The 12,088-nt window shown below is 39.7% G+C and overlaps 1 protein-coding gene across 1 annotated transcript in view; it reads left to right on the top strand.

The window, feature by feature from the left end:
• TTN (titin) overlaps nt 1–12,088 on the top strand; it is a 229,028-nt gene that overhangs the window by 83,091 nt on the left and 133,849 nt on the right. The window contains exons 86-104 of the mRNA XM_075286035.1: nt 10–291; nt 489–767; nt 1,700–1,987; nt 2,464–2,742; nt 2,850–3,128; nt 3,639–3,917; nt 4,120–4,407; nt 4,495–4,782; nt 6,888–7,178; nt 7,267–7,554; nt 7,694–7,789; nt 8,798–9,080; nt 9,172–9,355; nt 9,653–9,742; nt 9,838–10,105; nt 10,327–10,587; nt 10,692–10,901; nt 11,519–11,596; nt 11,817–11,843. Of these exons, the coding sequence (XP_075142136.1) occupies nt 10–291; nt 489–767; nt 1,700–1,987; nt 2,464–2,742; nt 2,850–3,128; nt 3,639–3,917; nt 4,120–4,407; nt 4,495–4,782; nt 6,888–7,178; nt 7,267–7,554; nt 7,694–7,789; nt 8,798–9,080; nt 9,172–9,355; nt 9,653–9,742; nt 9,838–10,105; nt 10,327–10,587; nt 10,692–10,901; nt 11,519–11,596; nt 11,817–11,843 (4,338 nt within the window). The remainder of the gene's footprint in view (nt 1–9; nt 292–488; nt 768–1,699; nt 1,988–2,463; nt 2,743–2,849; nt 3,129–3,638; nt 3,918–4,119; nt 4,408–4,494; nt 4,783–6,887; nt 7,179–7,266; nt 7,555–7,693; nt 7,790–8,797; nt 9,081–9,171; nt 9,356–9,652; nt 9,743–9,837; nt 10,106–10,326; nt 10,588–10,691; nt 10,902–11,518; nt 11,597–11,816; nt 11,844–12,088) is intronic.

Genomic DNA, 12,088 nt, shown 5'->3' with positions numbered 1-12,088 from the left:
TTCTTTTAGAACCTCCAAGATTTGTCCAGAAGATTGAAAGCTTTACTTCTGTGGTTGGGGAGCCAGCTCAGCTTCAAGCTGTTGTTGAGGGTGCTCAGCCTATAACAGTTGTATGGCTGAAGGACAAAGATGAAGTTATTCGAGAGAGTGAAAATATCAGCATTTCATTCACAGACAACATTGCAACTCTTCATTTTGCAACCACCAAGCCAGAGAATACTGGAAAATACACATGCCAGATCAAAAATGAGGCTGGTTCACAAGAATGCTTTGCAAGCTTATCAGTTCTAGGTTTGTGCCCTCTCATATCTGCTCTTGCAATTCATATAGACACTTGATAGAATTTCTTTAAAAAAGATTAGTTATTGAATTAAATTACTAAATTCTCATCATTGTAAATCTTAATCTTTGTAGATCTTAAGTGTCCACGCCTACCAAAAAAGCTTTGTTTTCTTAATTTATATGGTCCTTTGACCTTTCTTTTCCAGAACCAGCAATCATTGTTGAAAAACCCCAACCTATCAAGGTTACGGCAGGTGATTCTTGCACACTTGAGTGCACTGTTGGTGGAACTCCAGAACTAACAACTTCTTGGTTTAAAGATGGCACAGAACTATCAAGTGACGAGAAATACAAAATTAGTTTCTTTGGCAAGGTTGCTAGCCTTAAAATACTGTCCGCTGGAAAGGCTGATGCTGGTGAATATGTGTTTGAGGTGAAAAACAATGTTGGAAAGAGCAGCTGTACAGCAAGAGTTGACATATCAGGTATGTATGTTCATGCTATATAAAGACATTGAGTGAGAATTCTTGAAATTGGGTTTTTAACATACTAGTCTCACTCAAAGCCCATTGGGGTAAAGTGTGACAAATTTATTCAGTGGTATAAACCAGAAATTGAAATAGATTTGCTATTTAATTTGTCCCAATTTCTGGCATAAGTTATAGTAAGTCTTTAGTAGTCAGGTCCTGCATCCTACTGCTAAACCTCATCCATTGTTCTTGCTGTTTTGAAGCTTATAAAGTAAAATTTTTTAGTGTAAATAAAACTAGTATATGATGTGATCATTTCTCCGATAGTGCTTTTTTTTTTTTTTTTTTTTTTTTTACAATATTGAGATTATAAACATAACCCTTAATAAATTGTGACATAGTGAGGCCCAGTTCACAACTGCGTTCAGGTTTACATTCGGAGATTCCGCTTGTGGACCCCCCAAACGGAAACCTATCCGCATAAAAAAGCAGTTACCTAAGGAAACCCGCGGACCCCCAGACTATAATGGGGTCTGTGTGGTTTCTGCTCGGTTTCCACACAAAAAATGCAGAGACTTTGCTTCATGCAGTTAGGGGAACGGAAAGGCCCGAATGCAGATGTGAACCGGGCCTGACACCAGCCATTGTGGTTATTGATTCTATTATAAATTATACTAATCCTCTTGTGAATGGATCAGGTTTAGAGTTGAGCGAGTACTGTTCGGATCAGCCGATCCGAACAGCACGCATGCATTGAAATCAATGCACGCGGCGGGTTAAGCGGCCGGCTGCCGTCAAACCGGAAGCACCTGGTGCTTCCATTCATTTCAATGCGTGCGTGCTGTTCGGATCGGCTGATCCGAACAGTACTCGCTCATCTCTAATCAGGTTTCCTTGATGGCATTGTCTTCATTGATTACACTGTGCTCTTCTTCTTTCTTTCACAGACCGAATTATTCCTCCATCATTCACTAGGAAGCTGAAGGAAACATATGGGCTTCTTGGATCCACAACCTCAATGGAGTGTAAGGTGTCTGGATCTCCACCCATTCTTGTTTCCTGGTCATTCAATGGCAATGAGATCATCAGCGGAGAGAAATACCAAACTGCCCTCACTGACAACACCTGTTTGTTGAAAGTCAGCGAACTTTCACAATCAGATGCTGGAAAATATGTCTGCCATGCCAAAAACGTTGCTGGATCTGATGAATGCAGTGCTGTTTTGTCAGTGAAAGGTCAGTTGTCTAAATATTACATTGTTTTACATGCTTATAATTTACATTACACTCAAGACTCCAATGTGCTTCTTCATTTTGCAGAAATTTTCTTGTAGACAATTTATTTGCTAAGGATATATGGATACCCTCTTATAGTTAGGTAGTACGGGGGTGTTTATTATGTGTATATACCATTCTTTTATGTACAGAAAGGAAAAATTACTGTCCATACACATAAGAACAAAGTTAGCCAAAGCTGTCAGTTTCAATGGGGCTGGCCAACTATCTTATGGAGGAGTGAGGACTCTCCTCTACTGTGTGAGGGCTCTCCACCACTGGTGACGTCGTGGACAGAAGAATTAGTAATGTTGACGTATAAGATTTTAAATACTTTTCACTTATTATGTTATTCTTAATTTTCATATCATATTACAGCTATATACTAAAATGACTTATGATTTTAATGGTTATTAAATTTCTCTATTATATTTTAGAGCCACCATCATTTGTTGAGAAGCCAGAATCTACTGAAGCTCTTCCAGGAGCCACAGTAACCTTTGCAGGTGTACTTCGTGGAACACCACCATTCAAGGTTTCTTGGTATAAAGGAAGTGATGAAATCTTCCCAGATAGCAATTGCAATATCACCGTTACAGACTCTGTCACAGTACTAGAGATGTACAATGTCAGCAGCATCCAAGCTGGTGATTATTCATGTCATGTTAGCAATGATGCCGGAAGGGACTCTTGCTCAACTCAACTTGTTGTCAAAGGTTAGGCTTTAAAAATCTAAAAATGTTTCTAAAACATTTAAAATTTGTGCCATAAAAATGTATGCCATGAAAATTCTCAACATCTTCTATTACTTTCATTTTTATAGAACCAGCTAAATTTGTGACAAAGCTTTCCAACTATCAGACAAATACAGGTAAACCCATTGTTCTGGAATGCACCTATACCGGAACAGCTCCCATATATGCAACATGGAAGAAGAATGGAGTTGAGGTATCTCAGTCAGACCGTTGCAGCATCACCACAACAGATAAATCTTGTATTCTGGAATATTCAAGATGCACCAATGATGATGAGGGTGTATATACTTGCCATGTAGAAAATGCAATTGGACATGACACCTGCCAAGCATCGGTGTCAGTATTAGGTATGGATTCTAGTTTTAAAATAAGCTTTTTTAATTATTTTAAATTAGGCTACACTGTATTATACAAGGGTAGTGAATTAGAGGGACAGGTTCACTCTCTTTGGAGACAAGATGGCAGAAAAATATTGTGCTAGTTGGGTAAGAGGAGCAATCAATATATACACTGGACAAATAACTTATAGTCCAGTGTATTCACGAGGGGGGTGCTCAGCTGATTCTACCATTTGCAGCAGTGATTGACAGCCGGCCGCTCTATATCGACACACACAGAAGGCTGACATTCACTAAGACGTGGGTGGGGATTGGTAGATGACTGCTGTCCTCCTGAATACACCAGACTCAACTATGAGTCCAATGTATTCCTTGACCACGCTTGTTAGCTAAATGGCACAATATTTTTAGCACCATTTTGGCTAACAGGAGAAAGGACTTGTTCCTATACGATGTTATATGAGAGTAGCATAGTCTGACCTTTATATATGTATACTGACTGCGTGTTTTATCTTCTAGAACCACCATATTTCCTAACACCACTCCAATCAGTTGAGGTGACTGCTGGCGGTGCTGCATCATTCCAATGCCAAATTCAAGGAACACCAGAAATCAAAGTATCTTGGTACAAGGGTGATACTAAACTCCGAGCAACTGATGCATGCAAAATTCATTTCAAGAACAATGTTGCTACCCTTGTTTTCACACAAGCAGCACTTCAGGATTCTGGAGAATACATATGTAAAGCAGAAAACGATGTTGGTGACGCCTCTTCCTCTGCACTTCTAACTGTACAAGGTAAATATCATAATTTTATCAATTATTTCGACTTTTTTTTTTTAGCCTAAAGAACAATTTGTGGTAAGTGATTGAATGTGAATCACGGTGCTAATGTTTCTTGCTTATCTATGATCGCTTCCTGCAGTTTTCTTTTCGTCACGCAGTACTAAGAAACAATGCATCCTTTATTCAACCTTTACTGCATCATGTCTTTCTGCAGAGCGTATCCTTCCACCTTCCTTTGAAAGAAAAGTGAAGGACATACAGGAAACTGTTGGCTTATCGGTGTCATTTGAATGTCAAATAGTTGGGTCAGAACCTATTGAGGTTTCATGGTATAAGGATGGTGTACTAATAAGAGATGACTATAATATTCAAACATCATATATAGATAAAACAGCTACCCTTCAAATCTTACAAACTGACAGACACCATGCTGGGCAGTACACTTGTACGGCTACAAATTTTGTTGGCACTGCCTCCTCTAATGCCAAACTCATTCTTACAGGTTTGTGTGTTGTCTATTTTCATATTTTAACAACTGGATTATATAGTCTTCTGTGTGGCTAACTTTTATATGTTTGAAACTTTTTAGAGGGTAGAAATCCACCATTCTTTGATGTTAAACCTTCACCCGTGGATGTTCCTGTGGGAGATCAGGCAGCATTTGAGTGTCACGTGACAGGAAGTCAGCCCATCAAACTTACCTGGACAAAGGAGAACAAAGAAATTAAGACTGGAGGAAACTACCAAGTTACCCAAATGGAAAATAGCAGCAGGCTTACTATCATAAAAACTGATAAAGCCGATTCTGGACAGTATGTCTGCTCTGCCACCAATGATATGGGCAAAGATTCTTGCACAGTGAAGCTCAATGTACAAGGTATGTATTTATGGTGACAACACAACTATTTATGTATATGTGTCTTGGCGAACTGATTTATGCAAAATAACATTGTGGGATGGATTTATTAAGACTGGTGATTCCTACACCAGTGTTAATTGGTTCTCCCACACATGTAAATGTTGCCAGAATTATGAAGAGGCCTCTGGGTGTGTAGGGGCGCCTAATTATAAATCTATACCAGTTAGGAACTAGCGTAGATTTGTGATATAATTCATGCCAGTTTTCTGGCATGAGTTATACTAAATCTGGTGGTCTGGGGCACCCCTGCCCAGGAATCCCCAGATTCCCACCCTGCTCTGCTGACTCTCTAAAAAAGTCGTGAAAGGGGGGCAACATGGTGGCTCAGTGGTTAGCACTGCAGCCTTGCAGCGCTGGAGTTCTGAGTTCGAATCCCGCCAGGAACAACATCTGCAAGGAGTTTGTATGTTCTCCCCGTGTTTGCGTGGATTTTCTCCCATTCTACAAAGACATACTTAAAGAAAAAAAAAGAAAAAAAAAGTAAATTGTGATCCCTATATGGGGCTCACAATCTACATTTAAAAAAAAAAAAAGTTGTGAAAGGGACATAGGAACTGAGATGTGCCAATTTTGCATCCCTCTATTTGTTAAATAGGAGCAAAGTTGTTCAGGATTTTAAAAAATTAGGCTAAAAGTCCTTTACACAAATAAAGAGATTTTAATAAGCAATACTCAATGACATAGAAGTTCAGTTGGTGCTTGTTTATCCACATTTATATGGTGCACTTATTGTTTTCATATGAACAGATTGGTGACAGCAAAAAGCCCTGCTTACACAAGGGGACATGCTGCTGACCAACAATGACTTTTAAGTGGGCATAAAAGATCTAATCAGCAATAATAAAGAAAATTTCATGGTTTGTTCAATTACTGGACGTTTCTTGGGACAATATTCATTTGGGTGATTATTGCTGGATAAGGACTCGTTTACACGGGGCAAGAGGGGGTGGTTTCTGATGCCAAATCCACCTCAGAATCCGCCCCCTCACAATAGAGGTCTATGTAGACCACTAGCTTCCTTTTTTCTGTGAGTGGTATGTTCCGGCTCACGGAAAAACGAAACAAGCTGTCCTTTCTTCAGGCGGATTCCACAGCTGAGTCAGCCCTGGCGTCCGCCTCGCGACAGCACCCTCCGGACTAGGCCCATTCATTTGAGCCTACTCCGGAGGGGAAAGCCGCAACTGTCGGAAGCCGTGACAGTCACGGCGGGTGCATTTTGGTTCTATTCTGACATGGCTTCCCGCATCAGAATCAGGACCAAAATACACGGTCCCGTGCCCCGTGTGAATGATGCCTAATAGGGCCTGATCAACTAATCCAGCACCTACTAGCACAGGTACTCCAGGTAATCCAGCTACTGCACAGGACAGGGTCACAAGCAGCTATGTGCATATTAAAGAGGCGCAAACCGCTATACAGTGGATGGAGCAGCATCTCTGTGCAGAGCTCCTTCTGACTCCATTCTTTGCAGTAGCTTCTGGTGGTGGATCTTGCAATCTGTATGGGATCCAGGTGTTGGACCCTTACTGATCAGATTCTGATGACGTACAATATGAATAAGTCATCAGTATAAAAAATAAAAAAAAAACACCTGGGGCCGGAAAACCCTTTTAACTGCTGGAAAAGCAATATAATAATAAAAAAATACGCATCAGATCATCCAACCCTACAGGACCAATGTTCCACTGCTCCTTGTCCGTATTTATTTACTTATCCTACAGGTATGACACTGACCTCAGCAGTCTTGTACTGTACATACAGGCATCAATGCTGAGTCCATTAATTGGCGCAACAGTCATGGGGATGTATGGTACACCATCAGTGTAGCAAAATAGACAAAGATCAGTGGGGGCCACCAGAGCACAGATTCTAGAGCGACAGGGAATCTCAGTCTATTTTTTAAGTCTTGAACCGCCCCTTTAAATATAATGTACTTCAATTTATTGCATTATCTAACATAATATACATACTCAGATGACCTGCTTATGTTAGAGTGTTAAAGATAGCTCCTTACTCTATTAATGGAAATACACATATTCATAACTATCTACTTTTCTTCACAGAACGAAAAGTGCCACCATCTTTCACCAAGAAACTTTCAGAAACCGTTGAAGAGACTGAGGGCAATGCTTTCAGACTAGAAGGTCGTGTTGCTGGTTCACAGCCATTGATCGTCTCTTGGTTGAAGAATAACCAAGAAGTCCAACAGTCACCAAATCATGACATTTCCTTCAAGAACAATGTGGTTCTCCTCAATGTTAAAAAGTCAAGTCAGGCAGATGCCGGCTTATATACCTGCAAGGTATCAAACGATGCTGGAAGTGCCATTTGTACCTCTTCAGTACTTATTAAAGGTAAAGTTATGGCACATTCATTGTTAGATCCTAAAAAGTGTCCCTGGCTTGGTCTGACTGACTAACATTTTGACTCTTCCTAATTCAGAACCCAAAAAGCCTCCAGTATTTGATGTGCCGCTATCTCCTGTAAGTGTCAATGAAGGAGAAGGCTTACAGCTCAGTTGTCATGTGGAGGGATCTCAGCCAATCAGGATTCAGTGGCTGAAGTCTGGTCGTGAAATCAAGTCTTCTAATACCTGCAGCGTCACCTTTGTTCGGGGCACCGCAACACTGGAGCTTAAAGCTGCTGCTAAGACTGATGCAGGCGACTACGTTTGTAAAGCAACCAATTCTGCAGGAAGTGAATCCACTAAATGTAAAGTTACAGTAGCAGGTACTAAAACTTTTTTTTTTCTGAAACATTTCTTATCATTTCTTATTATGTTGAATGGCATGTTACTGTTTTATTATTCATTTTAATGGGAATAGGTGAAAATCCAAATAATTTTTAACTTTTTTTTTTTTTTTTTAAGAAAAAGCAGCAGCAGCTGCCGCACCAGTCAAGAAAGCACCAATTGAAGGAAAACTCTTCTTTGTTTCTGAGCCATCCAGTGCTAATGTTGTAGAAAGTAAGTTATGTGATACGCATTACTTTCTTTTCACACCACATTCTAGAGTTTCTTTTGGGAGGATTTCCTTTGACAGATGTTACTGAGTGACATCTGTCACCAACATCACCAATATATTCCAAAATAAAAATGCAGTATGTTACATTATATACATTTATTAACTTTATGTCTTTGTGTTGAATAGAGCAGTTTTTGCCCAATTCAATACATTAAAAAGTGTCAACTATATGTATACTACCCAAAAGAAGCCAAAAGAATGCAGCATAATAGGAGTCTATAGGTCAGTGATGGTGAAACTTTTAGAGACCAAGTGTCCAAACTGAAACCCGAAACCCACTAATTTATCACAAAGTGCCAACACGGCAATTTAACCTTAATAATATACTGATCCACAATTGCTCACAATTACAGACCTGCAAAATATGGTCATACGAATGGGGCCTTATAGAGCTTTCTGCTCCAATGTGACCCTCACACAGTACAATCAGCTGCACAGTGGTCCCCACACAGTACAATCAGCTGCACAGTGGTCCCCACACAGTACAATCTGCGGCATAGTGGTCCCCACACAGTACAATCAGCTGCACAGTGGTCCCCACACAGTACAATCTGCTGCATAGTGGTCCCCACACAGTACAATCAGCTGCACAGTGATCTCCACACAGTACAATCTGCTCCACAGTGGTCCCCACACAGTACAATCTGCTGCACAGTGGTCCCCACACAGTACAATCAGCTGCACAGTGGTCCCCACACAGTACAATCTGCTGCACAGTGGTCCCCACACAGTACAAGTTTCTCCTCAGTGGCCCCCACACAGTATAATTTGTTCCACGGATGGGTGCCCAAAGAGAGGGCTCTGAGTACCACCTCTGGCACCCGTGCCCTAGGTTCGCCATTATGGCTATAGATACATTAAAACATCGCAGAGCATATGATAAACATGCAAGAGTATTGAAGTATAAAAGAAACCTTACATGGATATGTAACATATCTTTATTCCTGCAGAGGGTACAGCTACCTTTATTGCTAAAGTTGGTGGTGATCCAATTCCAAACGTGAAATGGATGAAGGGCAAATGGAGACAACTCAACCATGGCGGACGCATTATTGTGCAGCAGAAAGGAGATGAAGCTAAGCTGGAAATTAAAGAAGTCACTAAAACTGATTCTGGACAATACAGATGTGTGGCCTTTAATAAACATGGTGAAATTGAGTGCAGCACTACCCTGGGAGTTGAGGAGAAGAAGCTAGAAGCCCTGGAAGGTGACCTCAGAGCTAAACTGAAAAAGTATGTATACTTGGATTAGACAGAGTGCATAGCCTTGTGATATATGTATCCAACTTACATTCTTTTAATTTAATAAACTTAATTGTTTTAGAACTCCAACTAAGAAGAGGACAGAAGAAGAAGAGAAAGCCATTGATATCATGGAGCTCCTTAAAAATGTTGATCCAAAGGAGTATGAAAAATATGCCCGCATGTATGGCATCACAGATTTCCGTGGCCTTCTCCAAGCCTTTGAGCTACTCAAAGCCAGCAGAGAAGAAGAGAGCCACAGAATGGTATGCTTAATATATCTCTCTATAATGATATAGGTATTCTTCATTATGATCTTGTAGTTGTACTTGAGAAGTACAGAAGACATAATAGTTGGATTTAGTTAGCAATGTGCAAGGTTTCTGCTCCTCTGCTATTATCCTTAGTATTTCTCCATATATGTACAGGGTAACTCAACCTAATGTAGGGGTGGCATAATGACTCAATCACCAACATTGTTACCTTGCAGGTCTGAGATCTTGGGTCTCTGACATTATTCTGAATTTACTATAATTTTTGTGTTTTTGTTTTTTTTTTACTAGGAGGTTGAGTTTGAGGAACGAACTCGCACTGAAGAGCAAGAATTTGATGAGCTTGTCTCTTTCATCCAGCAGAGGATGAGCCAAGCTGAAGTAAGCGTAATGTCCTCATTGACCAGTCATAACCATGATGTTAAATTACATAAAGGAATTGAATGGAATTAATGGACATTTTTATTATTTTATAGCCTATCGATTTGGTTAAGGCCATTGAAGATCAGACTGTGCCGACAAAGAAGGAAGCCGTCTTTGAATGCGAAATCAAGATCAATTATCCTGAAATCAAACTCTCCTGGTACAAGGGAACTGTCAAATTAGAATCCAATGAAAAATATGAGATCAGCATCCAGGAAGACCGCCATTCTCTAAGAATCAGGAATTGTCAACCAGAAGACCAGGGAAATTACCGTGTAGTGTGTGGACCACATATTGCTAGTGCCAAGTTAACTGTCATCGGTAAATATGTTATATAAATATATTTTCGACCCAGAGCTGTAACTTAAAGCCCCACATATATAACCCTACCTAACATCCACCATGTATAATATTGTTGTCTTCTTGTGAAGCAGAGCCTGGTTATCACTGCTACCTTTGCACTCACTATTACTAGGCTCCACGTAAAGTCCATTTTATGTAGGATGACTTCAACTAAGCAAAATATATAAATTTCTTTACAGAACCTAGAATTGAAAAACACCTTGAGCAAAAGTCCATCAAAGAAGGACATAGTAGCACATTGGTTTGCGAGTTCTCTATTCCAAATGTTCAATCCAAGTGGTACAGAAATGGTAAAGTAATCGATCCTCGAGGAAGATACAGAACAGAGATTAATGAGAAGATCCACAAACTCACCATCCAAGACGTAAGAACAGAGGACCAAGGACGGTACACTTGCAAGTTTGAAAATTTGGAGACTACTGCAGATCTTGTCATTGAAGGTGCGTATTCCAATCTGGTTGTATCAGATTCAATTATCTCTGTAAATAAATTCATTATATTTCTCATATAACATAACCTATTATTATCTCCTTCTTATATACAGCTGAAGCAATTCAGTTCACAAAAACTATTCAGAACATTGTTGTGAGTGAACACGAATCTGCAACCTTTGAGTGTGAAGTGTCCTTTGATGATGCCGTGGTCACATGGTACAAAGGAACAATGGAATTACAAGAGAGTGACAAATACAGCTTTAGAAGTGAAGGCCGCTGGCATTACATGACTATTCATAATGTCACAGCTGAAGATGAAGGTAGGTTATTTGTCTTAATAAAGGGGATCTGATTACTGAGACCTCACTCATAACAAAAACATGGGCCCCTAAGTTCCCTGTATGAAGGTAGCAGCAGGGAGCGGCAGCATACATATGTAACCACCACTTCGTTCACATTCTGATGGGACTGATGTTTATCGTCGAGGATAGTTTGTGAGTCAGTTTTCTAAAGGTGTCTTTCCTACTACGTTTTACAGTGTCCATTTGCTGAATGCAGAGCCTCCGGTGTACTATATGATGTATATCATACATATTCCTAGGCCTCAATTTACTCAACAGTGGTACCATTCTACACCGCCCCCTCTTTGTCCTCCCCCTTTTTTTAACCCTCAAGATGAGAAGGGCTGTTTATTATATACTGTTTAAAGATTTTACAAAACTAAATAAAGTTTTCAAAAAAACAAAACAAAGCAAGTTTCTTAGAATCTATCTTAGGATCAGTTGCCAGTAGAATTAATAGGAATGTCTTGTTTTTACAATTCCCTCAGCCACAAACTGAGAAATAGAATTCCTCCTAAGTAGAAGATTCATGTGCGTTACATAATAAATACAGCAATAAATGTGAGATAACATGTCTATCATTTCCACTTCTACAGGAGTGTATTCAGTAATTGCCAGTCTCGAGCCAAGAGGTGAAGCCACAAGCACAGCTGAGCTGTATCTGACAACCAAAGGTTTGTAGTAATGGATGTGAAATGATTCTTGATAATAACACATTTCATTATATCCAAGCAACCACCTTCTTTCTCTGCCAACTGCTGACTTATAATGACCAGCTCCATTGTTAGAATTGGCACATCTTCTTTTCTGGCGGTTGCCTATCATTTTTAATTATAGTTTTAGTTCTGTATAATGTATTTTCATTTATGAAAGTGTCCTCTCTTCTTTTTTCAGAAATGAAATTAGAAATTAGACCACCAGGTAAGGTGTACATTTAATTTACTTCAAGGGAACCTGTAATATAACTAATAATCTGCAGCAGTATGTGACAGAATGGGCTGAGCGGACTAATATATAGTTACGTGGGAAAAGATTCAGCATAACTTCTTATTACAACAGTATTATTATCATTATCATCATCTTATTATTGTATTTATATTGTTTCAATTCCTGCTCATTCTGGGTTTAGGGGGTCAAGTTTGTTGCCCTGAAAAATGTTTCATAAA

This window comes from Leptodactylus fuscus, chromosome 8, assembly GCF_031893055.1.
Source record: "Leptodactylus fuscus isolate aLepFus1 chromosome 8, aLepFus1.hap2, whole genome shotgun sequence".
NCBI lineage: Eukaryota > Metazoa > Chordata > Amphibia > Anura > Leptodactylidae > Leptodactylus > Leptodactylus fuscus.
This window is presented reverse-complemented; position numbering and strand designations above follow the sequence as displayed.